Genomic DNA, 19,327 nt, shown 5'->3' with positions numbered 1-19,327 from the left:
TCTTGCACACAAAACACAAGTCCAGCTGGGCAGTAGCCTTCACAGATCCTCTATTATTTTAAAGTTTTTCTCTTGCTCCCTCTCGTTCCTCCTCTGAACACACCCACCCAGAGTGCAGAGATCTGCAGGCTTTTATTTACTATAGCCGAGGGGTTAAACTCTCAATTCTCTCATTACCCTCGGCCACATTCTGCCATTCTGTTTTAAAATTAGCAACTGGCAGAGGACGGGCTGCCAATCTCGTCTCTCCCAGAACATATTTACATAAAAACAAAACAAAAACAAAACAAACGCGGCTACATCGTCATTTTTAAATACACTATCTAAATATAAAAACAATAACCACGGCTTTCGCCATCAAAACAATAACAAATACAATAAATAAATCATAATAAACAAATACAAATACGATCCAGGGGGAGACCCTGTTCTAAAAATAACTGTACAGGGCTGCTCGCCCTGTTACATGCAGTCTTATATTTTTAAACATATTGCCAACTCTTTTTAAATTTTGAATCATACATCATGGGTCAACGGGGCAAGACATTTCTTAACATTTACTTAGGACTGTAGTGTATCCAGATCACACTCCCTCCTGCAACAATGCTGGTTTTCTGTTCCCACGAAACGACACTCATTTCAACCAGAGCACCAACAATGTTGCAGCAGGGAGTACAAACTGGATAACACCACTTGAGGGGGAAAAAAACAAAAACATTTCTCCTAAAAAAATGTTCCAGGGTAAAAGTAGAAAAAAAAAGTAATTCCCTAGTTTGTTTACGTATGATGTGTGAATAAAAAAATATCAAGACTCTGGAATATACTGAAAAGATAATTGCTGGGATACGGACAAAACAGGATACAGCAAAGGTACAGTACTGTAACGTGTTTCTTGTAATCAATACATGGGGTTCTGTAACACTTTTAAGACAATCCTTCCTGCAATTACAGTGTAAAGAAATAGTGAGTTTGAAGCCTAAAATAATAAAACTCAATGAAAGAAATATAGGTGCAATAACATAGTCTTTACATTTTTTTAATTAATCAATGTAATATCGTGATTTTCTGCCCACTCTAAGTTCCATCACAGGGCTGAATAGGCAGGTGCAGAATATCCGACAAGAGCTGCGATCATGTTGGTGTGGTCAGCAACTCCCAGCATGACATGGATTATCTCCAGAAGAGGTGGTTTTAAGGCTCTAAATGGGCTAACTCACTGAAGATAAGCAGATTCACTGTGGTTTTTAAAGCATAAGGAATGAACTAACTTAAAATTCATTGTGAACTCTAGGCTATGGCTTGATATCAACATACTTAACAGTGATATTTGGATCCACTAACAAAAAACAGGACATACAATGTAAAATTGCAGCAGAGCCAGCTATGGTTGAAATGATTTTAACAATAAACAGATTTTTTAACTTAGGCACTTTTATCACATGTTCGGTGACCCAATTAACATAAATAGTGAACATGAAATAACATTAGAGATTAGATCTCTGACAATGCTTTTTCCACCAGTTGGTTGTACGCGTTGATAATATTTTAGTGTGTCGGGAAGGGGTGCCATCTGTAAACCTGGTTACTGACTTTTCCAACATGCAGCATGCATCTTCAATTTCTGCAGATGGGAAATGATAACACAGGGTTCTGGTCTACCACCATTAGCTACTAGTGTATACTGAAGAAACCAGTAGTGATCGTATTGGTAGTCTTGACAGACTAACTCACCATGAAGGCTCACTGTCAGTCTCAGTCTGTGTTAACATTTCCTCTAGCACTTTTCTTGCAGCACTAGTAGCAGGGGAGTCCAGCCTCTCAGTAACCCCCTGGCTGGTCTCAGTCGTAGCATGGACTATTCTGTGGGCTGCAAGCAGGTGCTTACGCTGGGACTGCCGCACTGGTACAGGAAAGGAATTTAAATTCAAGATAAAACACCATCATAAATGGAGAACTTTCATAGGATAATGAAGAATAAATATTTTTTTAAAAAGACAAAGACTATTACAAAAAGAGCTGTCTTTTGTTGCTGATTGAGACTAAATATGAGTTACACTGAGCCACATGTGGCTTCTTGTTGTTTTCTATTGATCTACAGACCACAAAATACTTCTTGTAACCCCATATCTGTTTCCAGACCGGTGTGCCCCATAGTACCCACCTCTATCTCTGACAGTAATTTTCTGTACTTCAGGGATGAGGAAACTGTATACCAGCTCTGCAACAATTTCTTTAGACTGAAGATGTGTCCGGCTGATGATAAAACATAACTGGTTAGAATACTATTGTGGAATTAATCTTTACAGTTTAAAAATATTTAAGTATTTAATGGATCTAACGGACTGTGCCATTTACTTTTAGCTTTTCTGCTTCACTGGCTTGTACTGGCCACAAACTTTCATTTTGCTAGGTATAGACCTGTTACTCCTTTTTTCTGGGTTTTTCGTTAGCAAGCCCATGCCTCTACTAGACTTGGCAGAGCTACAATATAATATCTCATTTAGATACATATGCGATTAGTACATATGTGATTTAGCAAAATAAAAAAGCCTCTTACCATCTTTCTTTGATGAAAAATAAACATTGTGCTGAAATGTCAGTACACCTGCATTGGTTAGCCTAGGTTGGGTCACAGATAAGAACATAAGAACATAAGAAAGTTTACAAACGAGAGGATCTTGCTCGTTTGGTTGTTAGTAGCTTATTGATCCCAAAATCTCATCAAGCAGCTTCTTGAAGGATCCCAGGGTGTCAGCTTCAACAACATTACTGGGGAGTTGATTCCAGACCCTCACAATTCTCTGTGTAAAAAAGTGTCTCCTATTTTCTGTTCTGAATGCCCCTTTTTCTAAACTCCATTTGTGACCCCTGGTCCTTGTTTCTTTTTTCAGGCTGAAAAAGTCCCTTGCGTCCACACTGTCAATACCTTTTAGAATTTTGAATGCTTGAATTAGGTCGCCACGTAGTCTTCTTTGTTCAAGACTGAACAGATTCAATTCTTTTAGCCTGTCTGCATATGACATGCCTTTTAAGCCCGGAATAATTCTGGTCGCTCTTCTTTGCACTCTTTCTAGAGCAGCAATATCTTTTTTATAGCGAGGTGACCAGAACTGCACACAATATTCAAGATGAGGTCTTACAAGTGCATTGTACAGTTTTAACATTACTTCCCTTGATTTAAATTCAACACTTTTCACAATGTATCCGAGCATCTTGTTAGCCTTTTTTATAGCTTCCCCACATTGTCTAGATGAAGACATTTCTGAGTCAACAAAAACTCCTAGGTCTTTTTCATAGATTCCTTCTCCAATTTCAATATCTCCCATATGATATTTATAATGTACATTTTTATTTCCTGCGTGCAGTACCTTACACTTTTCTCTATTAAATGTCATTTGCCATGTGTGTCTGCCCAGTTCTGAATCTTGTCTAGATCATTTTGAATGACCTTTGCTGCTGCAACAGTGTTTGCCACTCCTCCTACTTTTGTGTCGTCTGCAAATTTAACAAGTTTGCTTACTATACCAGAATCTAAATCATTAATGTAGATTAGGAATAGCAGAGGACCTAATACTGATCCCTGTGGTACACCGCTGGTTACCACACTCCATTCTGAGGTTTTTCCTCTAATCAGTACTTTCTGTTTTCTACATGTTAACCACTCCCTAATCCATGTACATGTGTTTCCTTGAATCCCAACTGCGTTCAGTTTGAGAATTAATCTTTTGTGCGGGACTTTGTCAAAAGCTTTCTGGAAATCTAAATAAACCATGTCATATGCTTTGCAATTATCCATTATCGATGTTGCATCCTCAAAAAAATCAAGCAAGTTAGTTAGGCACGATCTCCCTTTCCTAAAACCATGTTGACTGTCTCCCAGTACTCTGTTACCATATAGGTAATTTTCCATTTTGGCTCTTATTATAGTTTCCATAAGTTTGCATATAATAGAAGTCAGGCTTACTGGTCTGTAGTTACCTGGTTCAGTTTTGTTTCCCTTTTTGTGGATCGGTATTACGTTTGCAATTTTCCAGTCTGTCGGTACCACCCCTGTGTCAAGAGACTGCTGCATGATCTTGGTTAGCGGTTTGTAAATTACTTCTTTCATTTCTTTGAGTACTACTGGGAGGATCTCATCCGGCCCAGGGGATTTGTTTATTTTAAGAGCTCCTAGTCCCTTTAACACTTCTGCCTCAGTTATGCTAAAGTTATTTAAAACTGGATAGGAACTGGATGACATGTGGGGCATGTTGTCAGTATCTTCCTTTGTAAAAACTTGTGAAAAGTAATCATTTAACATATTTGCTATTTTTTTTTCTTCCTCTGCCATTTGTATCTCTTAAACATTTAATCTCCTCTTTGATAGATCCAGTTCTGATGACAGTACTTATTTACTTGGCCGTCAGGTTAGTAATATTGGCTGTTCCGTTTATTTACTTGTTGGTTGCTTGGAAATGCCTTTCTGTTGAAGTCCAACGACATAATCTAGCAATACTAAAGCAACACACATGTTGCATTTCTTCTTTCAGACTTCGAAATAACTGCCTATAGAAAGATCTCTGCTCATACACAACTGGAAGTCTGCCACCTGGTGGTGCAATATATTCATATACAGTAATTTGTTGCATATCCATCCGACTGTGGTGGGACCAGAGTAAGGGTGGATATGTAAGGTCGGATGAATGAATCCTGTTTTAAATACCATTATACACAGCTGTAACAATTACTCACGTAATTACTGTTTTAAGATTCTGCTTTTAGTGGTGAGTTCCCCTAAGCCCCTTGTTTAGAAAGATAAAGGGAATTAATGCTTGTGGCAGGGTAGCCATCTGCCAAGTCGATGCTTGCGTTCGCTGCTGAGTGACAGGCAGGAGATTGAGATGGAGGTTGAAGTTGATAAGCCCGCAGGCGAACAAGATTTATTTACATATCAATACGCCGAACAGCTCACATGACACTACCAGCAATGGCAGTGCACGGATCACATACAACACAGTGTACGAAAACTTTGGTAGGATCTACAATATCTGAACTAATCTTCTCTGTTCAATAATAAACTAACGCTGCTGAAGAGGTTGATCGTGGCAGATAAACGGCTAGGGCAGATATGTGACGGGCAGATACACAGTGGATTACTGCATTAATTGCAGTCTAAACAAATCATTGTAAAAACATACTAACAGAGTGGTGTGAGATAGGGGCTGTCACAGGCCTCACTGAGGTCCTTTTCTCTGCCTTGAACTGGGCCAACTAAAACTTGCTGCCAATAGCTAGTTTTAAATTGGTGCATTTCTTTTTAAATCAACGTTATGGTTAAATATTTTGCATGAAAATTAGTTGATGATCCTGCAAACTGTTCATCATGGGAGCTCTGGGGACATGTGTTCACTGATTTCTTCAATTATGATTATAGCATGAAAATACATACGTTTTCTCCATTTCGTAAGCAATATGATTGACCTCCTCAGCCACTCTGTGAATCTCATCCCTGGCTTGTTCATCTGCTGTCTTCTCAATTGTATCCAGAATGATATCTTCCAGATATGATTCAACACTTTCCTGGTGCACCTGGACAACCTTAAAGGAATGTAAAGTAAACTTTTCAAATACACAAGTCTTAAATACAAAGCAACAGCAACAATATAATAACATATCTGCATAAACGTGTCAGTACTTTTCTGATGTGCAATTGTTTACCTTGATGTAAGCATAAATAAAATCGTATTTATATTATTTATAACATTATATTATTAACATTTTTATTGTTGATAAATAGCATTGCAATAATCTGCTTTCTATTTTATTAAATAAAATATCAATAACTGATAAATCAATGTTCACTTTTGTAAATCCTTTCCATTTTATCTATATTTAAATTCACTGTATATTAACTAACATGTTAATGGTTTCCTGTTTTGCCAGGCAGACCTGAGTTGTCTATTGTGGAAAACATCAAAACAATCTTGAAAATCTGCTTGAATATTTCCTGGTGTTTCATAGGCTTGGGAGTCACAAAATGGGGATACAGGTTATCCAAGCCCATACTGCATGCCAAGAAAGTATTATGCCTTAATCAAGGCAAGAGAGTACCATATACAGTAATCACACAAATAGGCTCTTTGGTAAACTTAATATCAGAAAACCGTTAAACCCACTGACCTGTCTTCAAGTATAAGCTCCCCAAAGCTGAAGTTAAGTGTAAATGCAAGGCGTGGGGGCTGTTATATATATATATATATATATATATATATATATATATATATATATATATATATATATATATATGCGCATTACTATAGACCAGCATTGCAAGTTCACTTTTTACTGACTCTTCAACTCTTTTGTACAATAGTCCCGCATACAGGCCCATAAGTGTATGAGCTCTTTAGACAATCATTTACATATACTATTAATAACGTTGTTGTCAACTGAAAGTGTTGATGTTATAGGCTTCAACTATTAAGTGCTCTGCTACATACACTGCTACTTTTGGTCATTGCAGTTTTGATATCTTTGTTGGAATTCATTACGAATATGACACACTTCAGAGTTAAAAATGTTGACATACTAAGAAAACGATATTAAAAAGTACACCGTATAGTCATTTGTTCATTTGTAAGACACACTACCTGTCTGAAAATCTCATCCTCTTCACGTCTGCGCCTCTCCTCTACTTGGCGACGGCCGCTCTCCTCAGCCTCCCGGATTCGTCTGTCTCTCTCTGCTAGCATGGCAAATGCATGAATACGTCGCTCTTCCTGCAGTCGAACCAGCTCTTTGGAGAGGAAGTCAAACATGTCTGCCAGAATGCCCCCTTCTAAATTTGACTGGTGGCTTTCAATGACCGATAACTAGAAGAGGCACAAAAAACTGTTTTAACATTTTTAAAAAGTTTTTAAGTTATTATTTTCAAATAATAAGTACGAGTTAAGACCTTATTCTACCTTAATTACACAAGGTGAATAGTTTGCAACAAGACAACTTGAACAGCGAAATTAAGCAGCACTTGTTATAGTGTACTCTGTCTTTCTCAAGGTTGTGTCTGAAAGTAGAGTAAGACCAAATAGCAAATCAGTCCTTTATTAGGAATATTAGGAATATTGACCTCAAATAGGGATTTTCTTAAGGTCACAGTATGGTTTTACTAACATACTATGTGCGTTGGTAAGAAGAAGTTGTGTTACTTTGCTAAATCTAAATGTGCTTTGCTCTCACCTTGTGCTGGTGCATGTCTCTTTGGCGCTGTAATGCCAGTGTGATCTGTTTCTCAGCTTTCTTTAACAGTTGTTTATCCTCCTGTAGAGCATGTGTAGTCCGGAGCTCCTGAATCAACTCCAAACGCTTCTCTTTGCCTTCAAACATCTGAACAAGTTCAAAGAGGAACACCGGCTTGATTATCTTTTTAATGTGTAATATACTTTTTATTCAAAACTCTATCAAAAGAAATACATGCTGAAGTAAAGGGATAACTAATAAGATGCTTTTTTATTTAATATTCTACATACTGAAGAACAAGAAGTAGCATAATTGGGATAGAGCTTGCACACTGGCAAATTTAATTATACCGTACAATTGACTGAGAAATACTGTCCCCTTTTCTGAAAGAAAATAAACAAAAAAATGTTAGTAGGATCAGTTAAAATATTTAAAGTGATAATACAGTATGAACTGTGTATTCACTTGTGTTTGGAGAAAGACGAAAGAAATGACTGCTCCCACATTCAGGAGAAGAAAGGTATGTTATTATAGTATTTGGAGAGTGGACAAAGGTTACTGAACGGAAAACTTTGTATGTCTAATTTACGTTATCCCTTAACTCAAAGTAAATAAATGTACACCTTTGTAATGGACTTTCAATTACCAGTACAGTATACTATTAACACAGGCAGGGGCGAAATTATAGGCATTATTGCACAGGGAGTTTTTTTAACATTAGGTAGATAGATTACTTTTACAATTAGGCAAGCTTCAAAATCCAAAGGTAGAGCACAGCACACAGTCACGCTACAGAATCAAGAAGTGCTGTTAACATATTTATTGACTTGTGAAGTACAATTCAAAGCTGCTGCAGTATGTCCACTGTTTTGTCAATTCAAACTTTTTCACAAAACAAACATTCAACTTTAAAGCTGCAGTCTCCAGTGCAAAACCGCATCATGAAAACCCATGTGTATGTGAAAAACGCTAAAATAAAATTCGCTACATTTAGAAAGCACATAAACATGTGAAATAAAGGGCTTTACATAATCTCTGCAAGTAAGAGATTGCAGTGTCTAGTGTGAAAACACAACATAAAATCATAAATCCCAAAGTAGCCCTATAGCATTAAAATGATCAATACAAAAAAATGGTGCCTGAGTTACAAGCTCTTGCAAAAAAAAAAAAAGAAAAAGAAAAAAATCAAAAATATGGATTGTAACAGGAAATGTAATCAGTCAGACTGCAGAGTCTGTATCATCTCATCTGAAACTGCCGGACTTCACGTCTTCGTTATCTGAACTGAACCTTCACACTAACCCCAACCTGAATCATTAACGCACACAGAAACTACTTCTAGGCAGTTTTTTATTATTCACGTGCCCTGCGATATTCCCCCTCAGGCATTATTTGCTCATGGTTACTAAAAACCGGAAATGAATGGTGAAAATTTGACTTTCAGCTAAAAGTTGGGGTAGGGCGATCATTCAAACCGGGGTGTTGACTCGACAGAATCCAGTAATTGGCTGTTGTGGAGTTAATGACTGTGGTTTCTTATATATGGGCAATTTTCTACTATCAGACACACCTACAGTGGAAGAAAGCTTGCTTTGTAACTCTTTAGTGTAGTAACGTTGCAATGAACACTTGGAGTTTTAAAGCCGACACTTGACAGATTAGTCCAACGTGCATAGAAATCCCAACAGTTTACCATTGAAATGCATTACAGTTTATAGTAAGTAATTAATCAGTGTATTGCTGTATTTGGTATACATTAAAACCCTTTAACATCACATGTATATTACTTACATGACAACGTACAGTACTTACACTGCCTAACTTCAAATAGAGGAGATCTGAGAGTAAGACAGGTTAACAGTGGATACAATGATAGTGCATACATTTATTTTTAATTTAGGATTAGGATTTTAATTTTTAGGATTTGCATTCTCACGTAACCTTTTATACATCCACCTTTTAACCAAGAATACTAATTAAAAACGACTCACCATATTTTGAATGGCTCGTCCTCTTAAGAGTTTCTGCAGGTAAATTACTGCAAGTTCTTTCTCCTCCTCTTCCTGATGAATTAAAAAGAAAACCGCATTAATCCTTCCTTTTTGCAACAGTGGTTAATGAACAGGAAGGTACTAGTGAAGAACACTTACAATTTAGAAATATTTAATTTTTTAAAAAACAAAAAAAATATGTGCTCAATATGTGCTTTTTTTTTGCAAAAGTATTTTTTGATTGATTAATGAAGAATGGTATTCATTAAACATTTCTAAGCTTTTGTTAAAAACAAAAACAAAACTAACAGTCCATAACAGTTTTATTAAAATTAAAAAATATATATTAAGTAACTCCTAAAGCTTTTCAAATATTCAAAAAACAATAAACTAAATAATTTGCTGAATAAACTTGCAATCTGATTAGTACCAATTAACCATTATGAATGTATGTATTTTTACTTGTTTTATTTACATTTTCAAACAATATACATATATGGGATGCAATGTCATGCTTCAATGGACGTTACCTGAGGTGGTGCTTGAACAGTAGGAGTTGTGGGACGTGGAATTGGCTTTTCTATCTTCTGCAGGAACCGCAATGGCTTCTTCTCTTCACTTTTTGTCTTCTCATCTTTTAGAGCCTACAGTTAAAATTCACAATGTTTTTCCCCCCCACAAGTTCCACATCTAACATTCTGTACTGTATAAATCTACACTGTGCTACCACTAAACCTGTCTTGTCCACTTGGCCACTACCTTGAAGGGTCAATCCCTGTAGTTACCATTTAATTGAATCTCTCTGCCATCCACTTTCAATGCTATTCCAAATCCTAGTAGCACAGAACTGGCTTATTTAAAACACAGGACCTTTACAAAAGTAAAGTCCAAAGCATCCCCCCCCCACCAACAGCAATAAACAGACGCATTAAGTGTACTGTATTTGGAGACGTGCGTTTTCCCTGATAAATCCTTGTGACTTGATACTCCCTCAAGTTATCATGGCATTACCTGATGAATCTCTGACAACTCCAGTTCTCGACGTGCAGCTCGCTTGATGAACCCAGTGTTAGCTTTGGGTTTTGGTGCTTTTATCCGTGGCTGCGTCACAAAATCCGGAAGGGATGCTTCCAGTTCCATCAAGCCTTAACGATAGAAATACGAGTGGATAAGTCTTAACAGAAAGAATATAAATATATATATATATATATATATATATATATATATAGCTCCGCTTATGCCAGTGTTTAGACTTTGGGGATATATAAATATAATAGTATATATATAAGGGATATATTATAATATATATATATATATATAATAAATACAATTATATGTGGATAAGTATTATAAAAAAACACACACACACACATATATATTACTTTCTAACGAGGAAAAAGGGAAGCGGTCTATTAAAAACAGATGTTGGTGTTTTCAAGACTGGCCTGACAGCAAGATTTTATATTTGCAATAAATAGTTTGAAAAGATTGTAGCTTGTTACCTACAGTGTGGAAAACATGCATCTCATCTAACGCCAGTTGGATATGTGTAACAGTGAAAGAACATCCCAGGTTCTCAGATGAGAGGAGCATTTGTCAAGTTTTCCAAGCACCTATTTATTAAAAGGTTAGCAAAGGGAAAATAATTTACCTTCAAAAGTACTAAGGAATCGGCTTTTCACAACATATCGCTCAGAGTTACGATCTGGAAAAAAACCAATCCGAGGTAGAGGGGCATATGTTTGTGAACCATAATCCGCATACTCCTTAATGAAGTCCCGCTGCTCCAGTTTCCCCTCAACATTCTTCATCTTTGCAGTAAGTTTCCTTATAGCTAGAAAGAAATATACATTTATTATTATCCTCAAACAGAAATACTTTTTTAGGAGTTTACTGACTATTACAAACTCAAACTCGAGACTAGAACTGACAGCAGCTTCTTGAAATAAGACCAAAGGGTATTCAGCTATATAGTTGAATTACAGAATTTTAAAGTCAGTGAATGTCGTACATGTTGTATAAATACAATATTAGAGCTATTAGTATCATGAAATATATTCCCATGTCTCTATATTCCCCATTATAATATTTAAACAAAAAAAATTCCTAACTTAGTTTAATCCCATTTAGATAAATAGTTCTCAGCAAAAAACAATACAGAAATTGCCATACTGGTAGTCTGTCAGAAGACAGAAAGCAAGCCCCCATATACTCTCAGGTTAAACTTTCAGTAACGTACTAAATAATGTTCTTAGCAAGTTTCAACCAAGTCTTAACCTGAATCTAAACAGATCTGTTCACATCTTTAAAAAAGTCACAGCCTACTGGAGCTGAGTCTCAGGTGGGGACTTGCTTAAAGTCTTGACATGAAATATATTCTGAAGATTTGTAGGATAGGACCAGATTACTGTAATAAAATAAAGTAAGTAAAACCCCACACACCCTTGATGTGATTATTACGAATTCTCCTGATTTTCTCCTCCTTCTTATGCTGGTGTTTGGACCACAGGTTGTCGAGACGTTTCGTGTTTGCTTCCTGTTGCTTATCTTCACGCTGCTTCAGGAGTTTCTTCAGCACCTCCAGACGGGCCTCCTGCAACCTGGTTGTCATTGGAAACAAAGAGATGCCAATCACTAAACAGCTTCTAAATGACAAACCACCAACAAGATAAATTAAAGTGCAGGAAAATGAACAGCGAACAGTGCTGTGCAGCAGAAACTATTTGGAGCCCACTGCTTCCCTCTGCTGGTAAAATAAACAAACAAAAAATATGTAAAAAGCACAGGGAAGTCCCACCGCTGGACCTCTATCATGCAAAATCAATGTTAACAAGCCTGGACACACAGTTGGTTCTCAGTTCTACTGTTTGTTGTTGTGAATGAACTCAAAGCAGGGCTACAATTGTTTTTATAAAATGTGAAACACTGTGATGCAACTGAGCCAAGGAAAGGACAGACATGGAAATTATTTTTCAAAATAACATACACAATACCCTGTGTAATAATAATGCCTAGCACCCACTACATACATTCCAAACTATGGAGACAAAATGTTCAGGTTATGTTATGTTTTCATACTTTTGGTAAAAACAAGACAACACAGAATCCTCCATTGCCAATACGCAGGTTTGTAAATATTGTTCTCATTTCAATTTTGCAAGTGAAGAAGCTACTGTATTAGAAATACATTAACATTTCCTGCCACATACTGGTTGAATTGATGCAAGTAATCCACATATTGATGTGACCAATTAAATGAACAATTTGGACAGGTTCCCTTGTCAACATGATCACAGATGACCATTAAACCAAGGTGAAATAATGTTAGAGATATTGGACAATACACTGGGTTCCATTTTACATCTAAAAACAACGGCACATACACTATAACTAGTAAACTGTCTCTATGGAAGACCTCTTTTGTTCCACATTTTGTGTTTAATTTTGATAGAAAGACCCCAGAGTAATACAAACTGGATTAATAGGCTTAAAGAGAGGTACTTAGATCCTTCTCTGTTTAGATCATTGCTATTGACCCATTGTCTTTTAAAACAGTATCCACACTGGATGCAAGCAAAGAATTTAGAAGTCACACACGTCAAACACATGCCTCAAAACAAATCACACCTCAATACAAATCGTGCCTCAAAACAGAAAAGTGGCTTTTTTTTTTTTTTTTTTTTGGTTTGTTTGTTTTTATGATAAATAACGTTTGGTTCTCTAAATTGTTCTGTGCCACAAATCCGTGACAAGAAGAAGGTCTTTACATATGCATAGTTAAGTTTTGTGGAGATTCACCAAACAAAAATATTATCGAGGTCCTACTATTCTATACATTGTAAAACAAAGCCAGCAACACAAGCATCCCAACCTTACCAAGCTCATACAGAGTTTTGAAGATTATAAGCCATATTTATAAAGCATTTTCTGTCACGTTCACTGGACTGTTTTAAAAGGAAAAACTAAATAAAAGTGACAAGAGTATAATAACACAGATTGTGATAATAATAATAATAATAATAATAATAATAATAATAATAATAATAATAATAATAAGGATGGTGATTATGTAGTGCTCAACAACAATGTAATAATAATAATAATAATAATAATAATAATAATAATAATGTTGCACTTTAAAATACTTTAAAAAGTTAAAGGATTAAAGAAGGATTTTTTAAAGAAACACAATTGAGATTGCGGTAAGATGTCTATATAAATGTATAACAATAAAATAATTTGTTGAAAATATCATTTCAACTATACTACTATTGTCCAGATGTCTTCTGACAGCTGGAGATGTACCTGGCTTCAAATCAGACAACTACTGCTACTACTACTGGTAACACAACAAATAAATAAAAAATACATCTGTACAATTACTCCTAATAATAATGATAACAATAAAACTGTTGGATAAATGGGAATGTTCAATAACTCTGATCTATAGATTTTACAAGTCCAACCTATATTTTACAACAGAGTTGTCGGAGGTCAGGGTGGTAACCAAACAAGACCTGTTCTGTAATGGGGCAGCCAATCTCTAGTATGTCCAATAGGAATGCATGTATTTATTTCCAGTCTTTTGGATCGTTTCCAAGTCGCGTCTGGTGTGGATTGACATTTGGCGACTTTGCTCGCATCCAGTGTGGATGCAGTTTATACTCTTCAGCTACCTCAAGAGCAACAGATTGGATAGCGGATGGTAATCTTCCGATTCTTACCTCTCTATCTCTGCTTCTCGAATTGCCCACTCCTGTCTTTCCATCTCATCCATCATTCTTCTCCTTTTGTCTAGTTGTGAAAGATCATTTAACGGTGGTAGGGTTGCTTCCCAGGCACGCTTCACTCTTGCCCGCTCTATCATCTCCACTTCTGCCACACCAGATGGTAGACCATGACCTGGTGTCATAGAGTTGGGGTGTGAAACAATTAACTCATGAAATAAAACTGTTTAAAAGGGTCCATTATGTGATACTTAATATGTACAGAGAAGTTAACATTATTCAATCATGTGTCATTCTGATTCAGCTCCTGGACTAATTTCAACCGTGACATTATGCACATAACATTGGCTGTTCAAACTGAGAAATTACATCATACTGTATCTTACACAATTACAGACACCCTTCAGATGACTTAACAAAAACAAAGGTCATCCTCAGGAACTGTTATTTACCATACAATGTGCTGTGTTCTTAAACTACAATTGTGCCTATGCATGGGGTGCAGAGTATAAGACGTACTGGTGATTTGATAGATGCATTAAATACATGATTGTCTCATGAATTATCAGTTTTACATGCTTCTTTAACCATAGATCCTTATTTTGACTTCCATTATTTTTATTTCCAGAGAGGTGTTAAGTACATTCATACCCCATGTTAAGGTAGCAAGCGTCAGGAGCTCCGGAGCTGAACCAGGCCTTATTACATACTCTAGGGTGCAGGGATCAGTCTGGGCCTCGCTTTCTCTGTAATCTGTTTGTACAGCTACTGTGCGCACTAGTGGGGTTGCAGGTCTCCTGCCGTTAGGAGGTGCAAAGGGATCTGCTCTAGGGAAAGAAAAGGCAATCGCAGCACTTTACATTTCTTCAGTACCTGTCAGTAATGTTATACTGTGTCCTTCTGATAAAAATATAAATAGTGCTGTGCTAGTGCTGATTCTATTAGAAAAACATGTGTAAAGCTATTAGACTGCAATAAGTCTTACACTCATGAAAGTCAATAGAAGGTTATAAAGGAAATCAGAAAATCGTGGGCATCTCCATTTGTAATGAGGAATTTTAAAATCCTTTTCTGTTGTGATGACAGTATCCATTAGCACCTGTAGATTTCAGGAGATTTTACATCTTTGTCAGAATCCCATTATAATTGTCACAGGCACAAGTTATCCTGCAAACTTGGAATCTAAACTACTGAAATAATAATGGCCATTGAATAAAAATATTTTGTTTTTATTTGCACAATTCTGTAACATAGTTTATTAGCCAATAAACAACACAGAGGATTGACAGTATATTGGCTGTACTGTGATTGAAAAATCTATGCAGCAAAACAATTCTACAGGACATACTTGGGTATGGCAAGAACAACTTCTGGTGGGATATGTTGGGAGAATGGAATCGAAGGGCTAGAAAGAGACAAACACAGAAAATAATTAAACACTTTACTGTGGATGGAACATTTTAATTAAGTCATTTTTTTAAAATATAACAAATGGTCTGTATGCTTACTTACTAAATATGTTTGTATCCCTGAATAGATAAGGAGATACTGGTAATAAATTTATAGGAATTCCTAAAAACATATTGCCCATGAACTTCACTCAGTCCTCTTGTTTACTTGATATATTAGTATCCTTGAATAGATAACACATTTTATTTAGCAAGATGTCTCACAAATGTTATCAATTTACTTCTAAGAAAAAATGACTGGGTGGGATATTTGTTCTTTCTGTCAAGGCCAATGTCACACTGAAAGTTGCACCAGTTGAAGTTCTTACCGCTTAAAATATTTATAGAAATTTTTCCCTGAAACATCAGATTGGTCACACACGCTATCTTGGATTTTGATAGCTGGGTTATAGCTGTAAAAAAAAACATCAAAATGATTGAGAACAAAAACAAAAGCATCCCTGGGAATTACATTTCCAATGGCATGGTTAGTAAACATGAACTGCAATGAGTATGTGAAAAAGATCTGCATCAGTGGTTAAAACAATGTAAACATTTGTTTTTGCTATAGAACACGGCAACTGAACTTGTCTGAAATAACTGTGTATCAACTGTAAAGACAGTGGGCAGTTTACTGGGCAACACTGTTATGAAATAAATTGAGAAAATCATTGAATACATCAGTATACCAAATAGTAAGATAACAACTGAAAAGTCACATGACCTAAATATGGAATCCATATTAGATCAAATTTCAAGGACCCTAAAACATTACCATGAACTGCTTACCTGTATATAATAACCCTGCTAATATGAAGTCACTTAACTCAAATACTATCAAAGATGTGAGGCTTTCACTATGGCAGCAACTTGGTAAAAAAAAAAAAAGGGGTCTCTCGATGGAACTTGACCAGGAGAACAGAGTATGAAGCCAATGTCTCAGTGTTAGGTTTTTATCATCTGAAAACCAAAATGTCACATGGTCACACTATGACTACTATCTTAGGTCAAAGGTGAAAGTGATGGCAGCATCAGATTTTCAGTAACATATAAGCCCCCATCACATGGATGCTTAATAAAAACATAAAATATTCCCATATTTACGCTGCTATTTGCTGAAGGGCTTGTCTTCGCTGTTCTGTTCTGCCCCTCCAACGACGGTCTATAAAAGCTGGTACAGGGTCTGTAGCCTCTAGCCTCAGCGTGTATCGAGGATGATGAGGCAGGTTACTGAACATTGCTTTGTACTCCGGAACTTTTTTCTGTTTTGGGAAAAACAATTGCATTATTAAAGTTGGGACTGATAAACACATTACCGTCCAACAGTGCTCTAATTGCAAGACAGTGTGGGGACTTTGTTGCCATCGTTTCTGGTATGTTGTCCTTTTTCCATATATATATATATATATATATATATATATATATATATATATATATATATATATATATATATATATATATATATCTCTTGCTTTGTTTATTGAAAGCAAGTGCTCACCAAAGGCTAACGAAAGGCTTTTATATTAGTAAAGATTCTACACTAGCATGTCTTAAGCCAAGCCCTTGAGCATTTCAGTCTCAATACATACTGTATCTCATCTTTCCAACTGTGCTCATAGTTGAAAGGTGCAATGATTGATCTATTGCACTACTTAGATTTTAAGATTGTGTAAATCCGGCATCTAAAACTTCACAAATCCGATAGCATTATTAGGCCTAATCTGTTCAAAAATACTATGAAGTGAATAGTACTTACCACACGATCTAAAGATGCATGGGCCCTGAAGCTGGCTCTGGCATGATCCTTCTCACTTGAAACAGTGTATACATGATCTGCAGCAACAACATATCAGTATCATTAGGTCTATATTTACAATATACACCTGTGTGTGTGTGTGTGTTGTGTTGAAATTACTGGATAATTAGGACTGCACTGCATTTAAACCCTTTCACAAATCAATGTCAGTCCAGGCTCACTTAAAAACAACCACCCCTAAACGATCAGACACGTTTTTCAGAAAACTAATTCACAAAAAGATCAAAAGATTGTTAGAATTTCCCACAGAGCATTCACGGATGACCAGAAAAAACTATTTCGTTAATACCACTGGAATTGTTTTGAAAAACGTTATGAAAATATATTTTCAGAAACGCATTAAGCTCACACATATTATATATTAACATTAATATGTTAAATATATAAAGTTACTTGCCATACAAATAATCATGCACTCGATGTGGTCTGTATCCAAGACTTCCTTTCTCTGCCCCATGGCGAACTGTCTGAGTCGCTGTCACACTCATTTTCGTAGAATAAATGTGGCTTCAGTTTAAAAATATACACATTATAAATAAACCGTAAGATAGTTCTTCCACCTCTGGGTTATGCGCCTGCTTTGAGTTGCAATCTGTGGTACTCTGATGAGCTTCCCCTCTCACTCAGGCTCCATCTTTGTTTAAGAGTAACTATGTGGATTGTAAACGGAATACGGCAACCATGGAAACGGTTACCAGTGTTACAGTGTAGACGGCTGCACACGTGATAAGGTGCTGGCATGCACGTTCTCAGCTTGGGTGTTTGGAAGTGGTTATTAAATAGACCAGTTGAAGGTAATTTGTAAAACATTAAAAATAAATAAATGCATTGTACACGTAATCAGTAATTTAAAAGTTGACACTGCAAAAAATGTAAATATTGTTTTAAAAAAGGCTGTCTTAATGGTTGAAAGTGGAAAATACTATGAAACACACCTTTCAATAGCACCATAATTGGACCAGCAGAATTCTGAGATATATAAAAATGTAAGTGTGATATACAGACAGATGGATTGGAAGATATCCTCTACATAACCCAATATTCTGAAGAAGAAAAAAGGATTTATTGAGACCGAATTGACCAGCAGTTTCCTTCCCTGGAACATGTTTCACTTGACCAGCCAAACAGTCTAAACTGCTTGATGGGCAAATCCAAAAACATGTTCCTCTGCACATCGAACAAGTGGGGCATATCCTCCTCACGTGCTAAAGAATATATAAAATTCCACTGACTTTCAACAGGTCGTCAACATTTCTGCAGCGAAATAGGTTTTATGGGTGTGATTCGGCAAATATTTTGTTCGAAAATATTTATGGTTTTACATTACTTAACGAAAAACTGACACAAATTGAGAAATGTGATATTTAATACTGTAACATAATACTATAGCGGCAGGCGGACCGGCTTTGTCTGTGACTGTATTGCACTCCGGAACTGACAACTTGCGGGATTTGATTGCATGTACCGTTGTCAGGGTGGTAGGTCTTGTCAAGCAGATGATGTAAATATTCTTTAGCATTGTTTGTTTCACAAGTCTATTAATGTGTTGATTTCTTTAAAATTGATTTAGCCCCATTCTTCTTTCAACATTGCAATGCAGCACATGCTTTATAGGAAAGTGTAGATCTTGTGAGAATAAAATTTGAGTGCCCTGTAAACCGGATGTTAAAATTACAGCAGCGACTTAGAAAACTACTATACAGGAGACCATCCAGATAGCCATAAATAAAGTGACCAGACGCCCCAATTTTGGAAAACTGGTCTCAGTGACCACGGAACATTTCCTGGGAAGCTCATTTTGTCCCTCATTTTGCCCCACAGGATCGTCGCGCCGGTAACAGAAATTTCAGAATATTGTATCGTAAAGGCTGCTGTGTTTCTGCAATATCAAATTTATTACAGTACAACACGATGTAAAGAACATCGAACGACCAGTAGCTTTAAAAATCGGTTGTACAGTACGTGCAAATCTGGAGAATTTCTGAACAACGTTCATATTTGCAACCAATCACAGAGGACTGTGTTTCTCCACTGCTGCTAAAACGAACTGGTGGATAAATATACTCGTCTGAGTCATCATCACTCCGGCTGTGTGAAGAGGATAGATACGGAAAATCATGTCCTATGTAG

The 19,327-nt window shown here is 36.4% G+C and overlaps 1 protein-coding gene across 3 annotated transcripts in view; it reads right to left on the bottom strand.

Annotated features, from left to right (window-relative positions):
• cfap91 (cilia and flagella associated protein 91) overlaps positions 1–17,842 on the bottom strand; it is an 18,271-nt gene extending 429 nt beyond the window's left edge. The window contains exons 1-18 of one of the 3 annotated variants that reach the window (XM_041259348.1): positions 17,595–17,842; positions 17,138–17,214; positions 16,486–16,643; positions 15,711–15,794; positions 15,282–15,338; positions 14,585–14,760; positions 13,931–14,108; positions 11,649–11,806; positions 10,858–11,040; positions 10,218–10,351; positions 9,737–9,850; positions 9,207–9,278; positions 7,216–7,362; positions 6,630–6,851; positions 5,429–5,577; positions 2,162–2,253; positions 1,732–1,900; positions 481–1,621 (exon numbers count right to left, since the gene is read on the bottom strand). In XM_041259348.1, the coding sequence (XP_041115282.1) occupies position 1,621; positions 1,732–1,900; positions 2,162–2,253; positions 5,429–5,577; positions 6,630–6,851; positions 7,216–7,362; positions 9,207–9,278; positions 9,737–9,850; positions 10,218–10,351; positions 10,858–11,040; positions 11,649–11,806; positions 13,931–14,108; positions 14,585–14,760; positions 15,282–15,338; positions 15,711–15,794; positions 16,486–16,643; positions 17,138–17,214; positions 17,595–17,685 (2,262 nt within the window). In that variant the 5' untranslated portion in view covers positions 17,686–17,842 and the 3' untranslated portion in view covers positions 481–1,620. Of the gene's footprint in view, positions 1–480; positions 1,622–1,731; positions 1,901–2,161; positions 2,254–5,428; positions 5,578–6,629; positions 6,852–7,215; positions 7,363–9,206; positions 9,279–9,736; positions 9,851–10,217; positions 10,352–10,857; positions 11,041–11,648; positions 11,807–13,930; positions 14,109–14,584; positions 14,761–15,281; positions 15,339–15,710; positions 15,795–16,485; positions 16,644–17,137; positions 17,215–17,594 lie in introns of those variants that run through there. The other 2 variants (XM_041259347.1, XM_041259349.1) reach the window with 2 other exon arrangements.
• Positions 17,843–19,327: the final 1,485 nt, after the last annotated feature.

The sequence above is a fragment of the Polyodon spathula genome, chromosome 9 (genome assembly GCF_017654505.1).
Source record: "Polyodon spathula isolate WHYD16114869_AA chromosome 9, ASM1765450v1, whole genome shotgun sequence".
NCBI classification, from domain to species: Eukaryota; Metazoa; Chordata; class Actinopteri; order Acipenseriformes; family Polyodontidae; genus Polyodon; species Polyodon spathula.
The sequence above is the reverse complement of the archived record's forward strand: the minus strand, read 5'-3'. Positions and strand labels throughout refer to the sequence as shown.